General features: G+C 38.8%; 1 protein-coding gene across 1 annotated transcript in view; it reads left to right on the top strand.

The window, feature by feature from the left end:
• The window catches only part of Blmh (bleomycin hydrolase), a 44,797-nt gene extending 19,216 nt beyond the window's left edge, over nucleotides 1-25,581 (top strand). The window contains exons 8-12 of the mRNA XM_046447024.2: nucleotides 300-458; nucleotides 575-642; nucleotides 1,872-1,989; nucleotides 6,801-6,870; nucleotides 24,523-25,581. Coding sequence (XP_046302980.1) covers nucleotides 300-458; nucleotides 575-642; nucleotides 1,872-1,989; nucleotides 6,801-6,870; nucleotides 24,523-24,674 — 567 coding nt within the window. The 3' untranslated portion in view covers nucleotides 24,675-25,581. The remainder of the gene's footprint in view (nucleotides 1-299; nucleotides 459-574; nucleotides 643-1,871; nucleotides 1,990-6,800; nucleotides 6,871-24,522) is intronic.
• Nucleotides 25,582-27,674: the final 2,093 nt, after the last annotated feature.

Raw genomic sequence — 27,674 nt, 5'->3', positions numbered from 1 at the left:
TAGAGTGATGGACTCGAGTGCATATGGTTTTTCAAATTAGTTTTGGGGCAGTAATTGCCAATAGGAAAAACTAGGAGATGCAGCTCCCAAATGTGTCCCTCACACTAATTAGAATATGTAAGGACTTTTCTCACATGTATTTTGCCATTCTTTTGTTTCTCTTCTACAGTGTGACTGTAGTGCTTATTCTTATAAGTAGAGGTGATGAACTTGATGTACACATGAGTCAAAAGGAGAGATTTATGTTGCTTTACATTCTTGGTTTTGTGCTCTAATCAACGTGTTCTTGATCTCAAAAGATATGTTTCGTGAATGACCCACGGCCCCAGCACAAGTACAACAAACTCTACACGGTAGACTACTTAAGCAATATGGTTGGAGGGAGAAAAACTCTATATAACAACCAGCCTATTGACTTCTTGAAAAAGATGGTTGCTGCTTCCATCAAAGATGGAGAGGTTGGTATTGTTTTTTTTGTCTTCCACATTGGAGTTAAAATGCCTTCTTTTACTACTTCGGTATAATAGGAAAATAGGATCTATGTTGACTTATTTTCTTCCTCTTTTATTTCTAGGCTGTGTGGTTTGGCTGTGATGTTGGAAAACACTTCAATGGCAAGCTGGGCCTCAGTGACATGAATGTGTGAGTGCAGGAAATTTAAAATAGAAAGTTATTTGTGGGTTGTTGCTATTGGAGTCATTCTTGGTACAAAATGACTCTGCTGAGGTTATCCAAAGATTAAGGTTACTCTAAGGGTAGGTCTCTTTCTTTGCATCCTGTACATTTGAGGTCTCATAGCAGAAACTTCATACACTTAACTGGACTATCCCAGGAAATCAAGATCATATTTTAGCAGAAGCCACTGGTCTTTCTAAAAAGTTATTTCATGTAAGAAAGACTTTTGAGAAAAAGTGAACAATTGATTACTGTGTATATCTGCTCAGTGCACTTGGGAATGTAATGAAAGGTTTTTCAGAGCTCTTGGGTGCTAATTGTACCTTTTAAACTGCTTTTCTTATTTTGATGCTTTGTGTATTTTGTTTTTTGACAAGTAGGACTAATTCATGTACATACCTTAAAGCATTTCTTCTGTCCTTTATGAAATTGAAGGCTCATTTGCAGACTAACTCATACAAGATTCCTTGACTGCTAAAATATACCATTTTAGAGTTATTACTTACAAGTAATTGTTACAAGGAAGTTGAGTAAATATCTTGAGGGTTAACAAGAGAAAAGAAATTACTTAAAGAGAAAATTAATGAGTTTTTTTTTGTTTTACTTTTGAAAACGGTCTCCAATATATTTGGCATTGTTTATTTAAATTTAACAGTCAACAGTGGTTTAAATGAATTCATAAATTGGGTGGTTCTGTGAGCCCAAAAGAGAACACTTTGTTAAGACGTTTCTTCAAAAGCTTTTTTTACTTTAAAAAAAATTTTTTTTTCTTGCCAAAATGACATACAAACTGATCTTGTTAACATTTGATATAGGGAATTTATCTTTTTTTTTTTTTTTGGTAGTTTTTAGTTGCCAGTGGACCTTTATTTTATTTATTTATATGTGGTGCTGAGACTCTAACCCAGTGTCTCAAAAATGCTAGGCAAGCGTTCTACCACTCAGTCACAATCCCAGCACCGGGAATTTATCTTTAATTATTGCATATTTTTCTTCATACTCTTGTGATACATTAAGAAGAGAATCCCTTTGAGAGACTAAATTCTGCATATGCCATACTTTGTGTGAAAAACTACAACTTGATAATCCTGTATTTGTTTGGAGCTGTTGAGCCTCTTTGGTTTCTATTTCATTCCCTTTATAGTTGGAAGCCATCATTGTAGTACCTTTATTTTATACTATTATTCTTTTTACAGCTATGACCATGAGTTAGTGTTTGGCGTCTCCTTGAAGAACATGAATAAAGCCGAGAGATTGGTTTTTGGTGAGTCACTTATGACCCACGCCATGGCCTTCACTGCTTTCTCAGAGAAGGTAGGACCCTCAGCATGCCCACTGCAGTGTTTGCACAGATGGAGCCACATTCTTCTGCAGACTGCTTATCCAGCAGAGCTTCATTCATGGTGTATATGATTTCTGTTAAAAGTTAGCTTCCAAGTAAGACATTGTACCTGTGTCACTTGGGGTTTGTAATAAAAATAGGAACTTTCCATGAGAGCAGAATTTGGGTCAGTAGCGAGTAAAAAAGTAACTGCTTTTCTGTAACTTTGAAAGGTCTTGGTGTGAAGAAAGGTCATCAGAGGAACTTAGGAGAAGATAACTGATCTTTTTATAAGGATTTATTTTTATAAACTATTTATTTATATGCAGTGCTGAGACTAACCCAGTGCCTCACTGAATATCCCCTGAATGTGTTCATATCTTCCTTGCATTTGTTAGTCAGTTTTTCTTGTGGTAAGATGTTAATAATAATAATTTGTGGATTCCATGCATATTACTGGATTTATGCAGATCTTGAGGAAATTGGAGTTCAAATTTCAAATAAAGTAGTTCAAATTTGTTATGAAATACTTTGAATAGTAATATTACTATTTCTAGGATACAGTGTTGGAAAAAAACAACCAAAATTTTATCTTTCACAAGTAAGCTCCTTACTTTCAGGCTATAGAATCAATGTTTTACTCCTATACCCAGGGACTGTTTGTTTGTTTGTTTAATCTTTGAGTTATTTTAATTCTTCTAGCCTACCTAGAGTTCTGATTTATTTTGTGTAATCTGTAGGCAAAATTGTGAGTGGGATGGAGTTTTCTCTCTGTAACTTCCTCCCACCTCTTCCAGTTATTTCACTTAATGGTATCCTGCTGACTTCATAGAATGTAGATCCTTGACTCTCTCCCATTTAAAACCTGATCTTAAGGAAATCTTAATTATATTTGTACAAAATAGGGCTTTAACTATTAGAATTCTGAGATAGTCTCAGTTTTACATGAGATTTCACATAGTATGATTTATAAAGTATCCTGAACTAATTAGGCAAATCCTGTGCTGATATTTCCTAATTGTCCTGTAGTTTTCATAAATAAATATAAGGGCTGGCGTTGTGGCTCAGTGGTAGAGTGCTCACCTAGCATGCATGAGGCACTGGGTTTGATCCTCAGCACCACACAAATGTAAAATAAAAATATTGAAAATAAATAAATATGAAAGTTGAGATCTTAATAAACCATGGAGCTTTCTCTTCATCATTACATTCTTTTCAGCTCTGGTTAGTGATATTCTCATACCATGAAACAGAAAAATGTGGGGAGCATAATTGGTATTATCTTTGTAGATCATGAAAAGTTATTTCAGAAGAACAGAAGGTGATTTAAAAATCTTATTACTTCAACTTCATAAAATTCTCACATTTTAATAATAAACAAAATAAAAAGTACAAATTATTGAACCCAGGGATACTTTACCACTGAGGTATACCTTTTTATTTTACATTACTTTGGGGGAGGAGGATAGGGGGCATTGAACCCAGGGGTACTTAACCACTAAGTCACGTCCCTAGCCCTTTTTATTTTTTATTTTGAGACAGGGTCTCCCTGAGTTGCTTAGGGTCTTACTGAATTGCTGAGGCTGACTTTGAACTTGGGATCCTCCTGCCTCAGCTTCCAAAGTTACTGGAATGTGCCACCATACCCAGGCATTTTAATTAATTAATTAATTTTTTAATTTTTTAATTTACTTTTGGTACCAGGGATTGAACCCAAGGGTGCTGAACCACTGAGCCACATCTCCAACCCTTTTTTATATTCTTTTTTTTTAATGTGTTTGGTGGTCACATTTTATTATTATAGTAATTATTATTATTAGTTGTAGATGGATGCAATACCTTTGTTTATTTATTTATTTATTTTTATTTGGCGCTAAGGATCAGACCTAGTGCTTCACACATGCTAGTGCTCTACCACTGAGCTACAATCCCAACCCCCTTTTATATATTCTTATTTAGAGATAGGATCTCACTGAGTTGCTTAGGACCTCCCTAAGTTGCTGAGGCCCTAATTATGGCTTTGAACTCACAATCCTCCTGCCTCAAGCCTCCCAAGCCACTAGAATTACAGGCATGTGCTATTACATCTGTGCCTGACTTTATTTTTTAATTTGAGACAAAATCTTGCTAAGTTGCTTAGAGCCTCCCTGAGTTTCAGAGACTCCCTCCAACTTGAAGACCTTTTGCCGCATCTTTCTAAGTCGCTGGAATTACAGGGGTGCACCACTAGAAGGTCTTTTACTAGCTTTTCCCCATTTTCTTCCAACTTTTTGGGTTTTGTTTGTTATTTTTGTTTTTTGAGGTGATGTCTCACTGTGTTGCCCAGGCTGATCTCAAACCTTGGATTCAACTCGTGGGCTTAAGCAATCCTCCTGCCTTAGCCTCCCAAGTGCTTGGACTAAAGGCATGTGTCATCATGCCAAGCAAAAGGGATTTTAAATAAGGGTGCCATTTTGGCATTAGAAGCAAACAGTGGGAGGAATTTTTCATGAATTAATTATTATAGATAATTTGTTCATATTTATGTTCAGATCTGCTGTATTATAAAATTCAGTGGATTTGTAATTAAACTTTAAAAAGTCCCTTAAGTTAAAATTTTACATTATATAGGGGGCTGATTTTTAAAAAGACAAAGAGGGGCTGGGGGTGTGTCTCAGAGGTAGACCTCTCTCCTAGCATGCATGAGGCACTATGTTCAATCCTCAGCACTTTATTTTAAAAATAAAATAAAGATGTTGTGTCCACCTATAACTAAAAAATAAATATTTTTTAAAAAGGCAAAGAAACCTGTTGTAATTTCCAAGATAATTTCAATTTTCTGTATTTTCTATCCCTGATATTTATATTTTTATTCAGAAATAAAAATCATTAATACTCCACATCATTTTCTTTGAAATTTCTGTTATTTGGTATGGTTCATACTAGTAGTATAAAGTAGAATTTATATGATAACTGAAATTTTATATTGCAATATTTCTTTTCCCCCCACTAAGAGTTTTGACCACTAAAACTAATTTGAAATACATTTTAATAGCAGGCATGGTGGTGCATGCCTATAATCCCAGCAACTTTGCTGGCTGAGGCAGGAGGATCGTAAGTTTAAGGCCAGCCTCAGCAATTTAGCTGGGGGCTAAGCAACTTGGTGAGACCTTGACTCAAAATAAAAAATAAAAAGGGCTAGGGATGTAAATCAGTGGTGAAGTGCACTTGGTTTCAATCCCTGGTGCAACAACAAAAGTAATACAGTAATGCACTTATCTCTAGCTTTACTTCTGCAATATTCTTTCTTGGTTTCTAATTTCATAGAATCCCTATGTAGGAGATGCAGTTATTATCATTCTTGATTTGCAGATCCAAAGAACAACTTAATCTAGGTCATATAAAAATTCATTGGCTAAGTAAAGAAGAATAAGCATTTTCAGACTTATGATAACAAATAAATGACTTTAGGTGATATAGATTTTTTTTAAATATTTTTTTTAGTTGTAGTTGGACACAATACCTTTATTTTATTTATTTTTATGTGGTACTGAGGATTGAACCCAGCGTCTTGCATGTGCTGGCGAGCACTCTACTGCTGAGCCACAACTCCAGCCCCTAGGTGAGATAGATTTTAATGGTGATATTTAAAAGGAAAGTGAAGATGGACTACAATGAGTAAAATTAAAAGCCAAAACAGACATTTAGTATGCCAGCCTCAGAATGTATAGTTTAATGCTGTTAGTGTACTGATAAGAGTGTGTGAAACTTGTGGGTTTCTTTGTTGGCTGAATCTGAGACTGAAAATAATGAAATCTAAGAAAATTGCTAAGAGTAGAGAGTTCAGGTCAGCAAAGCCAAAGGAAACCAAATTCCAGGTAGATAAGACTCATCATGCAGTGATATGCAAGTGGGAGTTGACAGATGAAATCATTAGGAGGTAATACAAGGCTCAGCGCTCTTCTTGTGCTATGAAGATTTAAGTTGTTTTGACATTAGCAAATGTCCTGGGTAAACGTGACAGAGAAAAGTCTTTTCCCAAATGGAGCCTTCCTTTTGTCCTTTTCTCTGTCATTATAATAAAAGCTATAAATATAAGTTATCATGATAAGTATCGCTGTCCCTTTAAGAAGATGAAAACTGAGCTTATTTTATTAAGAAAGATAGAAGAGGGATAACAGTAGAACCACCTGGGTTTTGTTTATGAAAATGATCTTTTTATTTCTGCCTTGCCATTCAATCTCTGTTATATTAAATTCAATATATGTATAACTGAATCAGTAAAAGAACACACTTAAGAGAGTATCGTTACTTGGTTTCTCTAAATAGAAAATCAGGTATTATGATGAGAATATGTTTATTTTGTTTTTTTAAAAACTCTGAACAAGTCTTAGAATTTTTTCTAAAATAAATGCAATGGGATGCCTTTTCAGGGAATTCTGATTGATTAAAAGCAAGAGTCCTTGGCTTCAAATGGTGTTCATTGCTTATAGTATTTTAATAAAAGTAATTTTTATTTTCCTAGCCAAGCAGCATTTTTACATTTATTTTCCGTATAGGAATAGAATGTAAATGAGAAGATAGTATTTATTGCCTTATTAGTTTTATTGTATCTTTATCCCAAGAGATTCAAACTCTACTCTATTGGAGTATCCTTTTAGTGATAGTACAAGAAATGTGGCTCTGATCATGTACATTATAGCTGTGTAGAGCAGGCTGTTTTATTCTGAGTGGCCGCAAAAGAGCTAAAATTGCATGACACTCCCCATCCCTAGGAAGGGAAATCTAGTTTCAGATTTTATACTGTCATCCGCTTTTTTTACAGGATGATCAGGATGGTGTATTCGTGAAATGGAGAGTGGAAAATTCATGGGGTGAAGACCATGGCCACAAAGGTGAGCGTAATATTGAAATACTAACTTCCTGTGATTGAGGTCTGCTCTACTCCACCTATCTGGGTGTAAAGCTACTGTAGTATAGTGGATTTTTTGGTAATTACTCCCATTTGCTAAACTATTATACAGAAAAATAAGAGGATCTGGTTTGCCCCAGGGTTCCTATGACCAAGATGGCATGCTGAACTCCCAGGTTGACTATGAGACCAGTCTGTAATAGCATTTGTTCCAGACATGCTGACTGTGCTAGATTGCTTTGTTACAGAATCTCCTTGGCTGATGAGGAGGCTGAGTGCCCTTTGCTAGGATGCTGGCCATATGGCATTTGGTGCATTTTCATATACTGCACCAGCACTTCAGGAAGAAGCCTTCAAGTGGGAGAATGGGATTATCAGGAAACTTTCTTCAGGCATATTTTAGGACTCCTTGAAACTTGTAAAGCATAAAGAAGAGAAAACACTTCAGCTACCATATGCAACTTTTTTAAAAAATATGTATTTTTTTTTATGGGCACAATATCTTTATTTATTTATGTGATACTGAGGAGGATCGAACCCAGTGCCTCATACATGCAAGGCAGGTGTTCTACCACTGAGCTACAGCCCCAGCCCCAGTCTGCAACTTTTTGATATTGAGAAATCAAAACTGTGGTAGAAGTCATAAATAAAGTATAATAACTAAGCTAAACAAAAAAGGTAATGTATGAGTTGTAGAAAATTTTTAAATATAAATAATAAAAAGAAAAAAATCTTGCCAGGCATGGTAGTGTGCATGTGTATAATCTCAGCCACTTAGGAGACTGAGGCAGGAGGATCATAAATTTGAGGCCAACTGCTGCAACTTAATATCTGTCTCAAAAAAAATAGAAGTGGAAATGTAGCTCATTGATAAAATGGCACTGGGTTTAATCCCCAGTACCATGGGGGAAAAAAAAATTTGGTTTACAGTCTGGCCACTCAGAGATCACTATTGATTAACAGTTTAGGGCATCTACTTTTAAAGATTGTTTTTTAATAGATAAAAGCTTTTTAAAGGAAGTTTTATGCTTTAGTGTTTAGGGTTTCAAACCCGAAGTGGCGGCTACAGTAGTGTATGCACTTGAGCTATTTACTGGTGGTGTTTTATAGCCAGCTCTTTCCCAGAGTCCATATTTCTTATTCTTAGTCGATGGATTCTAGCTGGGAAAGCCACATTAACCACGGTTTACTGGACTAATTAGAAGATTGGGAGGAAATGGGTAGGGAAACCAGAGAAGTGAGATACACAGACACTTGGAAGCAAACTCCAGCATGTATCTTACCCAAGAGAAATCAGCCAGACATTTTCTTTAAAATAAAAGAAAAAGAAAAAAAAAATAGAGATCTTAACTCCGCTTTGCTGTTTTTCTCCTCTGTGTTTAGTATAATGATTTTCCAACCATGTTCTTCAGATCCCTAGGATTTCAAGGTTAAAGGTGGAAGAGGGTGCTTGGAAGTGAGCAGTTGAGGTTTCTGTTGCTCATGTTTGAAACTGCTGTCTTAGAATAGCCTGTTAGCCTGAGTTGTGAACTTGACAGGACTTTATTGTGCTGATTGAGCAGCACAGCACTGATATGATGGCCAAAATCTAAAGGTCATTTAATCTGTCATTCCAAATCTTTTCATCTCCCCATGAAAAGATCATTGGTAGATTTTAGCTAACTGTCCCTGGGAGCTGCTATGAAACTCAGCAGCTCAGTGTTTATGTAAACAAATATAAGTGCTGTTCATGCATTTCTCTTAAGCATCATCAAATAGTTGCATTTACCCCTTCGATGACTTCTGTAATTGTTCTGTGATTATAGTGGTGCTTATTAAATTCACTATTATGAATTAGAGGTGCATTTTTTAAAATATTTTTTAGTTGTAAATGGACACAGTATCATTATATGTATTATATGAATTTATTTTATGTGTTACTGAGGATTGAACACAGAGATTCACATGTGTGAGGCAAGTGCTGTACCTCTGAGCTACAACCCCAGCCCAGAATGCAGCATTCTTTTTTTAATTTAAATTTTTTTTTAGTTGTAGATAGGCACAATATCTTTATTTTTATTTATTTATTTTTATTTATTTATTTTTATATGGTGTTGAGTATAGAACAGACACTTGGAAGCAAACTCCAGCATGTATCTTACCCAAGAGAAATCAGCCAGACATTTTCTTTAAAATAAAAGAAAAAGAAAAAAAAAATAGAGATCTTAACTCCGCTTTGCTGTTTTTCTCAGGGCTCCATGCATGCAAGACAAGCACTCCACCACTGAGCTACAAATTCAGCCCCAGAATGCAGTATTTTTAAAAGTGTGATTTCATATAAGGTGAATTTCATTTTGAGACAAGTACACATTGGTGTATCAGGTAGAGAGGCATTCTAAATCTTTAGCAAAAAAAAAAATTAAAAATAACTCATAGTTAGTGATATCTGTAAATTAATGGTAGTTAAGAAATGAGAAATGAATGCTTATCTTAAATTGGAAAGATTTGATTACTTGTAGTAAACATAAGATACAAGGGAAAGTTGTTTTTCTCTTGCTCCAGATGAACCTCTGTAGCTCCTGTCTCATCTCTGGTCTGATTTGGTACCTATAATTGGGATTGTTTTTGTATAGGTAAGCATCTAGGAAAAGGACTAAAGTTATGGCTTGTTTAGATGAGCCTGGATCTGTCCAGTTGCTTTTTGGGTATTTTCCATCTCTAACAGTCATTGGGTTATAGATAGTAGTAGTACTTATTTAAGAGAAGATAAATACTTTCATAAAGTCAGGAAAGTGCTCTGTGTTTTTTGTAATAGAGATGATTCTGGGCGACTTTGTTGATTTTCTTTTTCTTTACACTTTTTTTGTTTGTTTTTTTGGTACTGAGGATTGAACCCAGGGCCACTGAGGCACATCCTGAGCTCTTTTTATTTTTTACTTTGAGACAGGGTCTTGCTTAATTGTTTAGGTCTTGCTAAGTTGCTGAGGGTGGCCTTGATCTTGCCGATCTCCTGCCTTAGCTTTTCAAGTCACTATAATTACAGACATACACCACCACACCTATCTTATCAATACTTCTTTACTCCTACTCAATGCAAGTTTTGCTTCTTCTGTTGAGAGAACTGGGGTCTTGACCATATACTTCATCTCTAATCCTTCCTAGTGAAATGTGCATTGATCTAGTAAAAATTAAATTAATTTTGTTGTTGTTCTCAAATAACTGAAATACCTGAGATTATACAGAGTAAAGCCAAAAGATAAAAATACCTGAGATTATACAGAGCAAAGCCAAAAGATAAAAAGTTGAACTGAGGTTGGGGGTAGGGATAGTTCATTCAAAGCCAAAATAAATTATCCTCATGTATTTCTTGGTAATGTTCTTTCTGATTTAACAGGAAGGAAGGAAGGAAGGAAAACATGATCTAATTTAATTGGCACACTTGGCCTGACTTTTGGAGAGTGCCTAGTGTGTTATTCTGTTGGTGATGTTTGTTTACCCCAGCAGGGCCCTCCTGTCTGTCATCCTGGTGGGCATTGCCTGGCACAGCTGAGGAGGACCTCTGTTTGTCCTCTCTTAGGAGACATGGCATAAGATTGTCATGCTGGGGTTTTTGTTTCTGTAGATAACATTGTTAACAGTTTGTTACTGTTCTCTTTGGGGTTTCTGCCTGGTAAGATTGATATTTCTGGAAAAAAGCAATGTTGATAATATAAGCTAGAGGTAAATAGAGCAGAGATACCTGAAAAAGTTGCCCTTGCTCTCTGCCTAGTTCTGTCTTGGTTATCCCCATTGGTCATGCTTATGGCCTTTCCTGCCTAGAGACTTATGTAAGTTAAATAATCTGTTTCACAAAATGATGAGAGATTTTTCTGACCAGGAGGGACATTAAAGGAGAAATTAGTTCTTGCCTTGCTATAGCATTTTGGTTAATTTGTGTTGGTAAATTAGAGTATTCATAGTCAGGTGTACCGAAAATTGAATGCTTATTAAGCATGTATGCCAGTAAGGTTTTCATTTCTCCCCTTCTTGATATTTGACTATGCTTTTTTTGTTTGTGTGTGTGTGTGGGGGGGGTGTACTGGGGATTGAACCCAGGGCCTTGTGCATGCAAGGCAAGCACTCTACCAAATGAGCTATATCCCCAGCCCTTGACTATGCACTTTGCACCTTAGTTATGGGTCTTATCAGATATGGATTTCATAGTTAGTTGAGGGAACAAACCTTGGGGTTTATTTTTTATTTGCATTATCTTTCATTTTAAAAAGTTGATACAGGCCAGGCATGGTCATGCATACCTGTATCCCAGCAACTCAGGAAGCTAAGACAGGAAGATCAAAAATTGGAAGCCAACCTTGGTAACTTAGACCCTGTCTTAAAATAAAAAGAGTTAGGAATGTGGCTTAGTGGTAAGCACCTCTGGGTTCAATCCCCAATACCACAAAAAAAGAAAAGAGAAAAAGTTGAATATTTGTAAAAATCTAAGAATTTAAATTAGAGGAAATAACTATTGATTTTTCTCATTCTTAGTCTGAAATTCATCTGAGAAGAATCTTTAGCCAAAATGACCTGCAGGTTCCCTAGCTAATCAGTGGTAGAACTAGAACTATAACTCAGATAGTCTGACACCAGAGCCAGTTTTCTTAATTACAGAACTGTGTTTTCTTTCACCTTGTCTGTTCAAGTCACCCCTAGTCCACTTGTAAGTAAGAAGTCTAATTCATGATATGGGGGGTTAGAAATTCTAAGGGGACGTAAAACTCTGTAAAGGGTGTAGAGACATCATTTGATGATCTGATGTTGGGAGAAAAGGCTCATAGTCCAGCATTCATGGCTGAGAATCTAAATTAGGAGCAGAAAGCATCTTGTGAAGGTCTGTGTCCAACATTATTTGCTCATTATGAGTTAGGCAAGTAAGAAACTGTACGGAGTCACCCAAGACCTCCCCAGTTTTGTTCATGCTCCTTTTAAACAAATTTTTGATGTTTCTGAACTTTCTGTCATGGTCAATTTCAAACATATTCAAAGTAAACAGAAGAGTATTAAGGAGCCCACCCCATGTCCCTATCACCCAGCTTCGGTATTTTTCAACATTCTAGTATATATACGTCAGACTTGTCAATAGTTAACAGATTCTTTGTTGGTCTCTCTAATGACCAGTTTTATTAGGAAATTTTTCTTTTGGGATTGGTTTATTAGTCCTGAGATTATATTCCTGTGGTAAGCCTGATAACAGCAGAATCCGAGTGTGGAATTATCATAACATAATTCATAATGCTTGTTCAGTCTAGTCTCTCTATATGGTGAGTAATAGAACTTTTAAGTGAGAGTAATGTGATAGTATTTTCTAACTCTGTAATGTTCATTAAAAGAGAAATCTTTATCTTTTTAAAATTCTATTCTTAGTTTTCATTTGGAACCAAAATGAATTAATTATTTTACAGCCTAAGAATGTATTTCAGTGGTAGAGCACTTACCTAGCATGTTCAAGGCCCTGGTTTCTATGCCCAACACATTACTTTTGTGTCTTTTAGATGCTTAAACACTTGAAATTATTTCTTTTTGGGGGGTCGGGGGTACCTGGGATTGAACTCAGGGGCACTTGACAACTGAGCCACATCCCTAGCCCTATTTTGTATTTAGAAATAGGATCTCACTGAGTTGCTCAGCACCTCGCTTTTGCTGAGGCTGGCTTTGAATTTGTGTTCCTTCTGCCTCAGCCTCCCAAACTGCTGGGATTACAGGTGTGTGTCACCACACCTGGCTTGAAAGTATTTCTAATTCATATTTTTCATCTTATAAATGTGTGTCTCTGTTCCCAATTTCATTTTAGCAAAATTTCCAGTCTTACTCCTAAAAAGGAATCTCTTGATGATTTTGTTTAGAGACTTTGGCATGTTAGATATTAATCTAGAAAGAAACTTATGTGGCAAATTCATAGTATATCTGAATAAACCAACATATGGCTTTTAATTGCCTCATCAGACAAACTACCACTTGGAAACAGTATGCCCAATGCTTAGCACAAAATTCACCATATTCTTCCTGTAATCTTACGCTGTGAAACCAGGCAAATTATGGAGAGAATTAATATTTAATTCTTGATCATAGATCCTGAATAGTAATTTAACCTTAGTTTCACATTTCTCTATTAGTAACATGGATAGTTACTGTTTCCTTATGAAATCCTACATTTTGTCTCTCTGTAGCCATCAAATGGCATCAAATGTGTAAAAGCATTTTTCAGACTGTAGACTGTCAGACAAATCTTTGGTTTTTCTTTTTCTTTTTTTTTTTTCCTTTTCTTTTTTCCATACTGGGGATTGAACCAGGGGGACTTTACCACTGAGCTACAACTCCAGTCCATTTTTTTTTTTCTTTTGGTACTGAGGATTACACCCAGGGGTACTTAACCACTGAGCCACATCCCCAGCCCTTTTTTAACATTTTATTTAGATACAGGGTCTGGCCGAGTTGCTAAGTGCCTCAATAAGTTGTTGGGGCTGGCTTTGAACTCATGATCCTCCTGTAATCTTGAGCTGCTTGGATTACAGGTATTCACCACTGTGCCCAGACCAGCCCTTTTTATTTTTAATTTTGAGACAGAGTTTCACTAAGTTGCCCAGGCTGGTCTCAGATTTGTGATCCTCCTGCCTTAGCCTCCCTGAGTCACTGGGGTTACAGGGATGCACCATCTTTTCTCACACAAATCTAAAGAGTTAAATGAATATTCTTTATTTCTATCCAAGGTACTCAAGACATACCATTATATAGCATCTTACTTTATAAGAAGATAAAGTTTGCTAATGTAATTGTATTTATTTTTCTGCATGGCATCAAGGTAATCAAGATGTGAATGCAGGTGGTTATATCCATGCTTTATGTGAGGAGACTTGAAACATATTGAGAGGTTTTGGCTTATTTAGGTTGTGCAGGGTCAGGGATCGAATTGGAATTCAGAACTTGCAGCATCCCTAATAGTGTATATGACTTGCAGGTGCAGTTTTGCAGGCCTGTGACCCAGTGACTCCAGAGCTAAGGCAGGAGGTTCATGAATTTGAGGTCAACCTGGATAACTTAGCAAGACCCTGTTTCAAAATGAAATTTTAAAGAAGGACTGGGGATGTAGCTCAATGGTAGAGCACTCCTGGGTTTAATCCCCAGTATCCCCCCACCACCACACACACACGTATATATGACTTATGAAAGATAATCATTTGCTGATCTGCTTGAGGTTCCCTTCTGGCTTCAAGGGCAAGTAATATAAATTATAGGCAATGTTGAGCTGAACTTCCTGAAACAAGTATGAACTGAAAACAGAGATTTTAATATCCTGTAAAGGAGCAATATACAAATTTGTTATGTTGCCTTAGAGAGTTTTCATGTCCCTCCAGGTTTAGGGAAAGTGCTACTACCATTAAACCTGGATAACTGAGTTCTTTGAAATGGATTTTTCATCATCTATCTTTATTAACCAAGTAGCCTACATGCCTCAGGCTAAAAAAAAAAGTACCTATGACTGGGAATGCATCCCTGCTATCCCATATTGGCTATATAATTTTGGTCATGGTCTTTAATCTGTCAGCTTTCTCATTTATAAAACAGGGATAATAATTCTGTCTACTTCAGAGGATTGTGGTGAGTACTATGCCAGGCACATAAGAAGTACTAAAAAATATTAGCTAACATTGCTATTGTTGTTACTATTAGCCATAGGCTAATGAAAGCAAGAGAACAAGAACATCAGGCTCCCTCACCTTTCCCATCTAGAGGAAGGCTTTCTAACTTGTCCTATGGTTCCAGCTTCAGATCTCTAGAAGTCAGGTGCCATTGTGACTGTTGTGCTATATCACCACTCACTGGATGCATACCCTGATACCCTGTAGTGTATACTTAGTTTCGTGAGAGAAAGTGGTAGAGGTGAATAAACCTGATGCTGAGGAAAAACCATTAGCAGTAGCATCAGCTCATATTTATTGATGGGATGCAGGGAAGCGTGCACAGGCCTTGGTGGAATGAATGTCTTTGGCCCTCAGAGGAGTTTATACTTAATCCCTTGGGACATGGGAAGGAAATTTGAAGAGGGCTGTGATGTGACAGAAGTGGCATTCATGGTGTGCTCCTCAGACTGTAAGATATAGGATAAATAGACCGAGAAAAGCAAAGAAGAAGATGATTTTTCCAAGAAGGCAAATGTCAGAGAAAGAGGAAGAACCAGGGAGGGCCCCTCAGTGGGGAGAAAAGTAGAAAGACATTGAAGCTAAGGTTTTTGGAAGGGTGAGGGATGGAGAGAGCACCTTAGAAGCTAGGAGACTTGGTGGTGTCAGGGAAAATGTGGAGAGTGCTGGGACAGAAAGAAACTGAGTCAAGGGAAAAGGGCTTTGGGATTGGATTAGAAAGTGGTTTAGGAAGCTTTGGGAGGGATGGGGGTGCAAGCCCATGTCCTGTTATGCCACATCAGCAGCATTTTAGTACTAAATTCCTTCAAATGCCAAGTAAAGCAGGATCAGGGGAAATTGAGGAGGGGACCATTGAAGCTGTAATCTTGATCCGTGTATGTGAAACATAAGCAGCAGGCATAGGTGTAGAGTAATAGGGGATGAACTGCAGGGAGAGGGTGAGTGACTGGAACCTACGAGTTCTTCAAGGGCGAATTAGCGTTAGAAAGATTAGGGCTTCCAGGTAGGGCTGTGATGTGTTTTGGAAAAGGGTGAGGGAAGGCCAGCCAGAAATATGATAGCAGAAAAGGGCAGTCTTGGCATTTGGAACATGCTTTAGATAGACCAAAGAAGTAAGGCCAAGAAATAATGTGGCATGCCTATAATCGCAGTGGCTTGGGAAGCTGAGACAGGAGGATCGCGAGTTCAAAGCCAGCCTCAGCAACTTAGCTTGGCACTTAATAACTCAGAGAGACCCTCTCTCTAAATAAAATATAAAAAAGGGATGTGGCTCAGTGGTTAAACACTCCAGGGCTCAATCCTTAGTACAAAAAAGAAAAGAAAAAGACATAATATGGCCTGCCATCCATGGAGCTTTTGAATAATGACCAAAAAGCAGGCTTTGCCTGAAACAAATAGGAGTAGTGGTAGTTTGGGGGTCAGAGAGAAGTCATTGAGTTTTGGTGGGAAAAAAGACCCTTGGATGACATCTGAATTTGTGCTTTCCTCACCCTGTCCAATGTCAGAGAGCCTGGCTGAGTCGTGTGAGCTCTCACATTTGTCTGACTCAAGTTCACTGTCCAGAGAACAAAGAAGAAACCAGCCCTGTGATGAACAGGCTTCTTCTGGGCTCCTTAGTAGGGTGCACTTCTCAGGATGGGTACACTTCTGCTGATTGAACTTTGTTGTGGATGATTTTTGTAAAAAATGCAAAACACAGACCAAACAGCCCATTTTCCCTACTGCATTTTCCACTCCATGTTTTTTCTGATGTCTTTACCAGGCAGATAGGACCTTCTCTAGCCTTTGTTTCTGAGAGGGGCCACCAGTAATATCCGGCTGTATGGATATCTCCTCTTTTTATCAGCAAAAGGTTCGAGAACATTAATGTGTCCTCACTCCCGAGCCAGACTTCTGTGTTTACTCTGGAGGAAGAAGCCTCCTCTGAGATCACTGTCCAAATGGCAGTCATAATTGGAAGTGGTTGTTTTGGTTCCCTTCCTCTGGCCATCCTGTTATCCATCCTTCTAAATGCACACACTTAAAACACATGGCATCTCTGATTTAAAGACGAATACCTATAAACAGACCCTATAGAAACTGGGTTTCTGGCTATTGTTTTGTGATTTGTGAGCAGATCCGGTTGGTTCCAAACTATTAGTGCTTATGCTAGATTAAATGCTGTCACCGCAGCCATAACTACCTGACAAGGCTAAGAGCTCTGTTGGAGGAATCTGAGCCCTGTAAAGATTCTAAATTGAAAATTAAGACCTGCGTTGATATGGGCTTTGCTTACTAGCTGTGTGATTTTTAGACAACTAAAACCCACCATGCCTGCCTTAGAGTATTAATGTGAGGATTAAAATCAAAGCAGGGGTGGTATATGTGACATTGCATTGTGAAATGAAAGCTCCCTACAGGGTTTTTTGGGTTTTTTTTTTTCTTTTTTAATGTGTGTGTTTTTTATTTTGTTTCCTGAAGTATAATTATTTTAATAGCTAATACAATTAACATTGTTCTAAAATCAAAATAACAAAGTTTATAGAGAGGAATCTTTTTTCCCTCTGTCACTCTCCTTTCCATTTCCCCACCCCTTCTTTAAGGTTACCATTTCTGTTAGTTTCTGGTGTATCTTTCCTTTTTTTTTGTAAGTGTAAATATATTTTAAAATGTATTATTGCTTTCTTTTCTTCCATGGGGGTAGGATACTTTCTACCCTGCTCTGCATTTTTTTTTTCTCACTTCATTTAACAGTATGTCTTGGAGGCATCTCCTTATCAGTATATTTCCACATTAATACGCTTCCTTGTCTTCCATTGTCTGGATATACCACAGTTTATCTAACCAGTTCCCTTACTATTGGGTTATTTCTGGTCTTTTACTATTACAAACAATATTGCAGTGAGTTATTATGTGTACAATGTTTAAACAGTGTCTGGCCCATTTAAGTGCTGAGGACGTACAGGACGTACAGCTGTCTTTGCACATGGATACATCTTGTGTGCATGCAAGAACTTTGTAACTATAGGACATTGTCCTAGAAATGGCATTGGCACATAATTTAAAAAAAAAAAAATTAGGTATTGGAGATTGAACTCAAGGGCACTCAACCACTGAGCCACATCCCCAGCCCTATATTGTGTTATTTCTTCCACAGATATAGCATACTTTCTATCCTGCTCTGCATTTTTTTTCTCACTTCTTTTAACAGTGTGTCTTGGAGGCATCTCCTTATCAGTATATTTCCACATCAATAAACTTCATTGTCTTCCATTGTCTGTATATACCACAGTTTATCTAACCAGTTCCCTTACTATTGGGTTGTTTCTGGTCTTTAACTATTACAAACAGTATTGCAGTGAGTTAATACGTGTACAGTGTTTAAATAGTGCCTTGTCCAGTTAAGTGCTGAGTATGTACAGCTGTTATTGCACATATTGTAAAGACTCACTGAGTTGCTTAGCGCCTCACTTTTTCAGAGGCTGGCTTTGAATTCATGATTCTCCTGCCTCAGCTTCCAAGCCACTGGGATTACAGGTGTGCACCACCACGCCCGGTGGCATTTAATTTTATATTGAAATTGTCTGTGTTCATAGGTGGGGACTAGACAATGCCAAGGCCTTAGTGAGCCTGTGGGGTTTTTTACTGAGACTATGTTTCACCAGTCGTGGTGGCATATGCCTGTATTTTCAATGACTTGGGAGGCTGAGACAGGAGAATCACAAATTTGAGGCCAGCCTTGGCAACTTAGTGAGACCCTATATCAAAATAAAAAGGGCTGGGGGTGTGGCTCAATGGTAGAAGATCTCTGGGTTCAGACCCAGAAGACCACTCATCCCCCTGCACCCCTGCCACCAAAAAAAAAAAAAAAAAAAAAAAGACTTTTTAATGATTTTTTTTTTACTACTTTTTTTCTTATATTTATATTTTCATAATAATAGTAGAAAAATTGTAAGCATAAAATCAAAGTTGTAAACCAAAAAAGAAGATTGATAAATATGACTTCATAAAAACAATAACCCTTAGTAGGCTAGAAAATGTAAACTAAATTAGAAGGCAGATTATACAGTAGGAAAAAGTGTTTAACCAATATAAATATATAGTGTGCTCTTACTGATCACTGAAAAAGCAAACTCTTCAATTAAAAAGGGGGAGAGATCTCAGACACTTTATAAAAGAAAATTATAGATAGCAAACAAAAAAATTTTTTTAATGTGGAGGAAGAGTTAATTACAAAAATAGTACCCATTTACTTAACCCTAAAATTTTAATTGGTGCTGCACATGGTGGGACATGCCTGTAATCCCAGCAACTGGGAAGGCTGAGACAGGAGGATTCAAAATGTTAGGCCAGCCTGAACAACTTAGTGAAACCCTGTCTCAAAATAAAAAATTAAAAGGGCCAGGGATATGGCTCCATGGTAGGATATGAAGCAGGAGGACTTGTGGTTCTTTGTCTTCATGAATTCAAATGAGATCCATGGACACAAAGGGTGAGAGCAAAAGTAACAGGATTTATTAAAGTAATAGAAAGCAGAGCTCTTGCAAAGGGAGGAGTCATCCCAAGGAGGGTTTCTGAGGGGTGGCTATTGTCTAGGGGTTTATGTTAAAGGTGAGTTAGGTGGCCTTGAAGATCATAAGCTAGAAATTTTAAAAGCAGTAGGTTTTTGAGTCCAATCACATCAGGGCACCTGGTGTCCATGGTGCTTCCTGTCCAATCTGGGTGTTGATCATGTACCACTTCACCTTAGGGATAGGCTTAGGGTTCTGGCCCACACCATCAGACTCCAGTGGAGTCTCTGGTCACAAGCTCACTAGTAAACTCCTTTTTTTTTTTTTTTTTTTTTTTGCAGGAGTTGGGTAGATGGGGGAGCTACCAGGTATTAAACCCAGAGGTGTTTAACCACTGAGCCACATCCCCAGCTGATTTCATTTTGAGACAGGGTCTTGCTAAGTTGCTCAGGGCCTTGTTAAATTGCTGAGGCTGGCTTCAAGTTTGCAGTCCTCCTGCCTCAGCCTCCTGTTTTGCTGAGATTACAGGCTTGCACCACTGCACCAAGTCTAGTAAACACCAGAGAGTGGCCCTTAATCCTGTCTGCTAACATACATGTTTCTATCTCCTGCTTTCAATATCCTTGAGTTCAACTCCCAGTACCGAAAAAAAAAAAAAAAGAATGTGAGATAATTGCCAGTGAGGTTGCCCTGTTTTCCTTTCTGAGACCCTTACTTCAGCCTTGAGTTAGGGCCATGAGGAAGGATTGGCAGTGACTTAATGAAGTAAGTCCATGCTGCTGGACAGATCCACCAGAACAGATCAGATAACTTGGTTTTGTTGCCCTTTTTTAAAATAGCAAAATAATAGTTTGTTAGTGAAGTAAAATACTTCACAAAGTCAACAGAAAATGTAAAATATTTCCAATTAATATATTCATAAATGAAATTTGTAAATTATTTGTCACCTTAATTTAGTCTGAGAGGTTTTTGTGGGGTTTTTTTGGTGGGAAACTAGGGATCAAACCCAAGGGTGCTCTACCACCAATCTACATCTCCAGGCCTTTTTACTTTTTATTTTGAGACAGGGTCTTGCTAAGTTGCCAAGACCTCAAACTTGTGATCCTCCTACTTCAGCCTCCTGAGTCACTGGGATTACTGGTGTGTTGTAGGGGACAGAGGAGGCAGGGCACCGAAGATAGCAGGAAGCAGTTTTATTTGGCTGCAGCCATGTTCAGAAGACACAGCTTTCGCTGTAATCAATAAATCCTCTGAACCGGGAGTTCAGGTAGTTTCAGAACTTTATACCCAGCATGTAAGGGAAGGGGCTCAGAAGTTCATATAAAAGTAGCTTTTTCTTTCACTCTTCTGGGCAAGTTAACCCTTCAAGGACAGCACCTGAGAAGGGAGAGCTTCTTCACTTTCTTTCTTTCCTCCCTCTGCCAGCTGTTACCATGGAGCCCAGTTGGTAACTTCTTTTATTTTAGAAAGTAGACATCTCTGTGAAGCTCCAGCTCAAGGCCAGAGGCCGTGTTAAAGGACCTGTCTTTTTTATAACATTTTGTATTTGCAAACACACTTCTACAAACTACTATACTGGATAAATGCTTGTGAAAAACTAGTAAAGGGGAATTCAGCACCTGGAGTGCTGATTTCTTCCAGGCCAGCCACCAAGTAAAACAAAGCAACAGGAAAATAGGAAGTTTACCTACATTGAACTCTTTTGTAGAGACTCTTTTGCTGATAGTCCTAAAATCAATTATGGTGAAGATTTCTGAGGAAGCTTAGTTAAGATTTTCTGTGGAGAAGGAGGTGCCATTACAGGTGTGCACCACGACAGCTGGCTAATCTCAGATCCCTGGCAGAATTTCAGATAACTTTCCTGGGTAAACTCTTCCTTGCCTTAAGTGAGTCCTTTGGATCTCTTCTTAGTGCACTCACCAGTCCACAGCTTTATCCACAGACACTGTTTTCTAACCTTTGTAGATGGATCCTCCTCTTTCTCTTACAAAATACAAAAACATTGCTAGTTTCTTTGAAAGATTGCTCACTTATTTTATTTCTTTCTTATTGCATGTAATAAGACATTGAAGTTTAAATACAATTTAATTTCACGTTAGTTTCTTTCTTTTTTATTAATTTTTTTAGTTGTAGATGGACACAATATCTTTATTTATTGATTGGTGCTGAGTATCAAACCCAGGGCCTTACACCTGCGAGGCAAGCACTTTGTCCACTAAGCTACAGCCCCAGTCCCTAATTTCACCTTAGTTTCTGAAGTTGACCTTCTTTTTTTTTTTTTTTTAATTTATTTATTTATTTGTAGTTGTAGATGGACAGAATGCCTTTATTTTATTTGCTTATTTTTATGTGGTGCTGAGGATCGAACCCAGTGCCTCACGCATGCTAGGCAATTTCTCTGCCGCTGAGCCACAACCCCAGTGCCTGAAGTTGACCTTCTTTATCCATTATTTATTTGTTTTCCTAAATGTTAACCTGGAGTCTCCCATTTTGCTTTCTTTTCCTTCTTCCTTGTGGAGTTCCTGTTTCTAATGGCTAGAGAGCTCAAGGGCTGGGGCTGCAGCCTTTCTGAAATCAGAATGACCACCAGCACCCTGCCTGATCAGCTGGTCTGCTGCTCTTCCACAGCATTCCTGGCTTTCAGACACATCGATCTTAATCTTCTCAGTCAAACTCGGAGACGCACAATGTCAACAGTTACAGCAGCCACAGTCCATTATCTACTCAGGGTGCAATTACTTGGCAGCCACCTAGACTGTGAGGGTTTTGTGGGCCCCCAAAGAACTCATATCCTGAAGAGAGACACTAATCAAGGCAGGTCCTCTTGGCAGGGACAGTAAAAGGGTGGATTACAAATGATAGGAGTTTTAATTTGTGAGGACTTAATCTGATCTGCTTTGGGACAAGATAGTGTAGATGTACTTATTGTCCATTTTCTCTGGGTATTCTTGAAGATTCATTTGATCTTATGATGATAGTATTGTTATAAAGACACAGAACTTTATTACATGAATCTGCCTGTCCCTTACCTTTCTCACTGCCCAGAGCTACTCTAAAATGTGTTTAGCCTGCAGTGCCATAAGAAGAGGGATGGCCGATGTGTCAGATGGTATAGTGTGGTATTGCACATTCTGGTCTCTTGCTCACTCACAGCCCCTTTTGAGAAGGGAGATGCTGAGTCTCTGAGGAAGCATGCACTTAGGATGCAACAAAAAGTCAGATTGGCCCTTCATCTGACAAAGTGTTGGTTGCTAGAACTGCTTGGCACTGATAGAGGTGATGTTAAGATTCTGACTGACTGATACCAGCAATGCCAGGGACTTTGGGTATATAATCAGGACAAATGACAAGCATTTCTCTCAGACTTCCTGTCTTACCTGTTGAGAGAAAGAGCACTATATAAGGAGGCTGCTCAGCAGGAATAAGGATGTATTCCCTAAGACTTGGTCAGAGCCCTTGAGCAGTTTTTCTTTTTCTTTTTCTTTGGTTCTGGGGATTGAACTCAGGGGCACTCAACTTCAGTCACATCCCCAGCCCTATTTTGTATTTCACTTAGAGACAGGATCTCACTGAGTTGCTTAGGGCCTCGCTTTTGCTGAGGCTAGCTTTGAATTCATGAGCCTCCCTCCTGCCTCAGCCTCCCAAGGCGCTGGGATTACAGGTTGCAGCACCCCACCCGGCTCTTTCTCTTTTCTTTATTGAGGTGCTTGGAATGGAAACCCAAGGCCTCACACTAGCTAGGCCAAGTGCTTTGCCACTGAGCTGTGTCTCAACCCCCTGGCCCCTTGAGTGCTTCTTCGGGGCATTTTCTCTTAAGGGTGAATACATGTGCTAGTCAGGATGAGCTGACTTTGACTTGTGTCGGAGGTTTTTAATTAAAAAAAAAAAAAAAACCTGAACTGGGAAGTGGACCTAGATGACCTTACTAGATTTAAGAGCAACAGTTCCCAAAAGTATATGTTTTTGTTCAGGGAATGTGATTTTTTTTCTAAAAATTATTTATATTAATAGTTTAAAATTATTTTTAAAAATGAATTAATTTTTTTAGTCTTCTAATTTCTGACATGATAAATATTAATAGAAACAACTCACATAAGTAAGTTTTTGGGGTTCTTAATTTTTTTTTCAATATTTATTTTTTAGGTGTAGATGGACACAACATAATACCTTTATTTTTATGTGGTGCTGAGGATTGAACCGGGTCCCGCCCTTGCTAGGCGAGCGCTCTACTGCTGAGCCACAATCCCAGCCCTGGAGTCCTTAATTTTAAGAGTATAAAGGGGTCTGAGGCCAAGAAGTTTGAGAATTGCTACACTTCTCCTGGGAGAGACATTCGTGTCTTTTCTCTTGGTCTTGTGTAGTAGGAAATGAATAGCACAGACCCAGGATTATACAAACACTTTAGAGAAATAAAAATGGTTCTAATGGCTGTAAAGTGTCTACTATAGAGAGATGCCAGATATAGGATGATCGTGGTGGTGGTGGTGGTGACAACAGCGATGATTTCTAGCTCCTGTGAGTCCTTTGATGTGTGTGTACTTGCTTCTGCCGAAGTACATATTTGGGGGGCTCTGTAATTTCCTCCCTGGCCCAGTAGCCCTGTCTTGTTTTCAATATATATACTTTATTCTCACATTAATTTTGCTCTTCACCTTAGCAACGGTGTAGGCAAAGCATTTTTCTGATGCAAGTTTGTTGGAAGTATGTTCCTGGGAGGACTTTGTGTTGTCCTAGTGGAGCCTGAGATACAGGTTAATCTTCCTAATGGGAAGAGGCAGGTTGCTAGGACAGGTACCTGATGATAGCACTTTCTCTCAGGTGAGTTCTCAACTTGGGTGGTTAGTACGGGAACCTCTGTAAAGTGCTGCCCCCACAGAGAAATTCATAAATCCTAGGCCATTACTCAGGAGGGCAGGATCAACAGCTGTCCTGAGTCTTTGAGCACTGCCTGGTTCTCACAGCAGATTTCTTCCCACAAAAGCAAGGACTGGTGATCACTTGACCCACACCCTATCATCTGCAAAAGAATGGCTGCCTGGGGGAACGTGGCCCATCAGGGTGCCAGGAGCAGCTTATTTGGCTGCTCTAGGAGTGTGTGATCAGAGCACAACCAGTGATGCTGAGAGGGCAGGCAGGAACTGAGGTGCTGCCTCCTATGTGAACAAGATGCTTTTCCACCTCCCTCCCAGCCTTCACCATCAGCAAGGCAGCTGAGCAGTGAGTGTCACAGCCCAAGGTCCAAGGCCCCTACCTCACCCGTGTGACCTGGGCACATGATTGAGTTCTCCTGAGCCTCCGTTTCTAATTAGTAAACAGCCATGGCTATTATGTGTACTTCACAAATTGCTAATGAGAAGCTTTTGAATAAAGATTGCAGATGGGAAAGCTGAAAAACATATAGTATTTTGGAAGAGGTGTCTTTGTGGTACCAAAGTGTTTCTGCTCTTTGTTCCACTCTCTGGACTCATGAGCTTCTGTTCTCTTCTCCAGGTTACCTGTGCATGACCGATGAGTGGTTCTCTGAGTATGTCTATGAGGTGGTGGTGGACAGGAAGCACGTCCCTGAAGAGGTGCTGGCTGTGCTAGAGCAGGAGCCCATCATCCTGCCTGCGTGGGACCCTATGGGGGCCTTGGCTGAGTGATACTGCTTTGGTTTTTTCCTCCTCCCTTGGGACCTGCAGTAGCTGCAAAGGACAGATCCAGGGACTGAAGCCAAAGTTACACAGGTGACTGTGTATTCCCACAGGACACAGACTCTTGGATTTCCAGTCTCCTCCAGGAACCTCTTCGGGAAGTGTGCTTTATGCTGAAACAAAATATTCATAAAGAAAAAAAAGGGAAAGATCAGGTCATATTATCTACTCCTCATCTCCAACAGCTCAGGATCTCTTAGCATTTTAATCAGATGTAATTGTCTTAACTCTGTCAAAAAGGTCTTCGGTGGGGCTGGGATGTAGCTCAATGGCAGAGCGCTTGCTCAGCATGAGGCAGGCCCTGGATTCAGTCTCTGGTGCTGGAAGAAGAAAAAAGCCTTCAGTGTCTGTTGTAATAAGACAGGAGATCAGGAGAGGATGAGCAACTGAGGTGTACGGAGAGAAAATGGACCTAATGCTCCTTGATCCTAGTGTAGATTGGGGGAGGGTCACCTAAGATTTGAGCTCTCTAAACTGCATGCTGCCTCACAGATCGCTGTCCTTCCTAGATGGCAGTCACTGAATTCAGTTTCTTCAAGGTGATTTTATGTGCCTCTGATAGCTCAAGAATGGGAGGTTGATCAGGTCCGACATGATTCCTTCCTGTTATTCTGAACTGTGGGGGCGCAGCTCTGCTTGAGTCAGGTTAACCAGAGGCCTGGAGAAAGTGGGTGAGGAACAACCAGTACCTATCATGATCTCAGCTCCCATCATTAGGGGGAGCTCCAGCCAAATGGTTTAGCCTCTGCCTCTGAGTTGGGGGTTGGGTGGGCAGGAAAAGGTGATATTCATTCTTTCTGACAACTAGATGGTGCTGAGAAGCTTTTGAATAAAACACTTTGCTAAATGAGAATAAGTTGGCTTTTTTGATCTAAGAAGTGTTTATTTAGCTACAGTGATAACAACCAGGTGGCTTATGTTCCTCAAAGTGAAAAAACAGCAGGAGTGCTCAGTGCTTTCCTACTTTAGCTCTTCTACAGGATATTTGATCCTTCCCGGCCTCACTGGCTTCTACAAAGGGCTTCCCCTTTTTCCAGATCTGGGGTCCCTACAAGGGGGTGCAGTGAGGCTCTGTTGAGCCCAGCCTTAGAGTAGGCTAGACGGCCACTAGCTTCCACTTCTCTTAAGCAAATGAGCAGAGCCCTCAGGTCAGGACTTCCATCAGTACTTGAGCCTCCTACTATTCTGGCTTCCCAAGAATCTTCCCACCCCAGCAAAGGATATTGTTTGTCATAGCACTTTCCAAGATAAAATTAGATAAAAGCTCAAGGATGGTTTTAGAAAAAAAAAAAAATCTTGAGTTTGCCCCTTCAAAAGGGAAATGATCTAATGTAGAAAGTTGGAAATGCATCAAAGAAGGGATGTGGCTCAGTGGTAGAGCCCTGGAATGCACAAGGCAGTGAGTTCAAGCCCTAGTATGGGGGTGGGAGGTGGGGGAAAAGCTACATAAGACTCAGGAGGCTGAAGCAGGAAGATTGCAAGTTTGATGCCAGCCTCAACAACTTCACAAGACCCTGTCTCAAAATATAACAGACTGGGGATGTAGCTCAGTAGAGCACCCCTGGGTTCAGTCCCCAATACCACAAAAAAATTCATCAAAGAACGTAAAACAAAGAAAGTGATAAATGTATGGATCGACAAAAAGTGACTGTTAGATAAGTCTTATAGGGTTCAATAAAAGATAAAGTAGCAGATAGGGAGTGATAGGCTTAACATTATAAGGCCCTTATGTAATTCAGGAAAATAAATGTTTATTAACTTTAGACTTCTATATGTTAATGTGCATGCTAAAAATGTCTAGATTACTAAGAAGTATGCAGAGGATAACAGCTTCCAAGCAAGAATAGGCAGAATGAAAAAATGTAATCCTTAAGAAGACAGGATAGGGGAAAGAAAAGGCAGGGCAAATAGAATATTCAAAATAAGTCAGAAATAGATTGATGCCAACTACAATATGGATAAACAGATTTTTTTAAAAGACAAATAAACTGGACTTTTAAAAGAAATGTAGCCATATGCTAATAACAAGAGACGTAGACAACCTAGGATATAAAAAAGGATGGAAAAGATCTATCATGCTGGTACTAAAATAAATCTGGTGAAGCGATACTAATAAGCCACAAAATCAGTGCTACTCTGAATAACCAAACAGACTATATGACTCCAGGATATGGCACTTACATGAACTGTAATGTGCATGGCCTCCCTGGAGTTGTACGACTCAGTGGCCCTGGAAAGGCTCTGAAACAAAAGCATTACTGGAGAGAGAATCACTACATAATGATAAGTTTACTTGACTCTCCAGGAAAATGTAAAGATTCTAAATCAGTATACCCCTAATAACAGAGTCTCAAATTATATAAAAAAGACTGACAGCTACATGTAAAAATAAGTAATCCAACATCATAATGGGAGATTTTAACTATTTTACAATTACCAATAGCTCAACCAACCAAACCATCAGATGAGTATGTAATAAAAGATTTAAGCATTTAGTAAGTTTTGACATAATGGACATGTGTAGAACACTACATCTAACAATTGCGCATTCTTTTTGAGCACTTGGGGAACTTTTTGAAAAATTGACCACACACTGGACAGTGAAATCAACTTCAACAAATGTCAAAGGGTCATCATGTGGCTCATACTCCAAACACAGTACCAGTCAGGTGAGAAACCAACATTAAAAACTAGAGTGACTTCTAGCTCCAGGCCCCTTCTCTTCAGAGAAGTCTGTTACAGGCACTTTTGCAATAAAACTGCTGCTTGCTTGCTAAGAAAGTAGAATAAAAGTTAACTAGAGCCAGGCATGATGGCACATGCCTGTAAGGCATGAGGCAGGAGCATTACAAGTTTGAGACCAGCCTCAGCAATTTAGCAAGGCCATAAGCGACTTAGTGAGACCCTGTCTCAAATTTAAAAACTAAAAAGGGCTGGGGATGTGGCTCA

The sequence above is a fragment of the Marmota monax genome, unplaced genomic scaffold (genome assembly GCF_021218885.2).
Source record: "Marmota monax isolate L192 unplaced genomic scaffold, Marmota_monax_Labrador192_F-V1.1 WCK01_AAM20220418_F8-fsc00138, whole genome shotgun sequence".
NCBI classification, from domain to species: domain Eukaryota; kingdom Metazoa; phylum Chordata; class Mammalia; order Rodentia; family Sciuridae; genus Marmota; species Marmota monax.
This window is presented reverse-complemented; position numbering and strand designations above follow the sequence as displayed.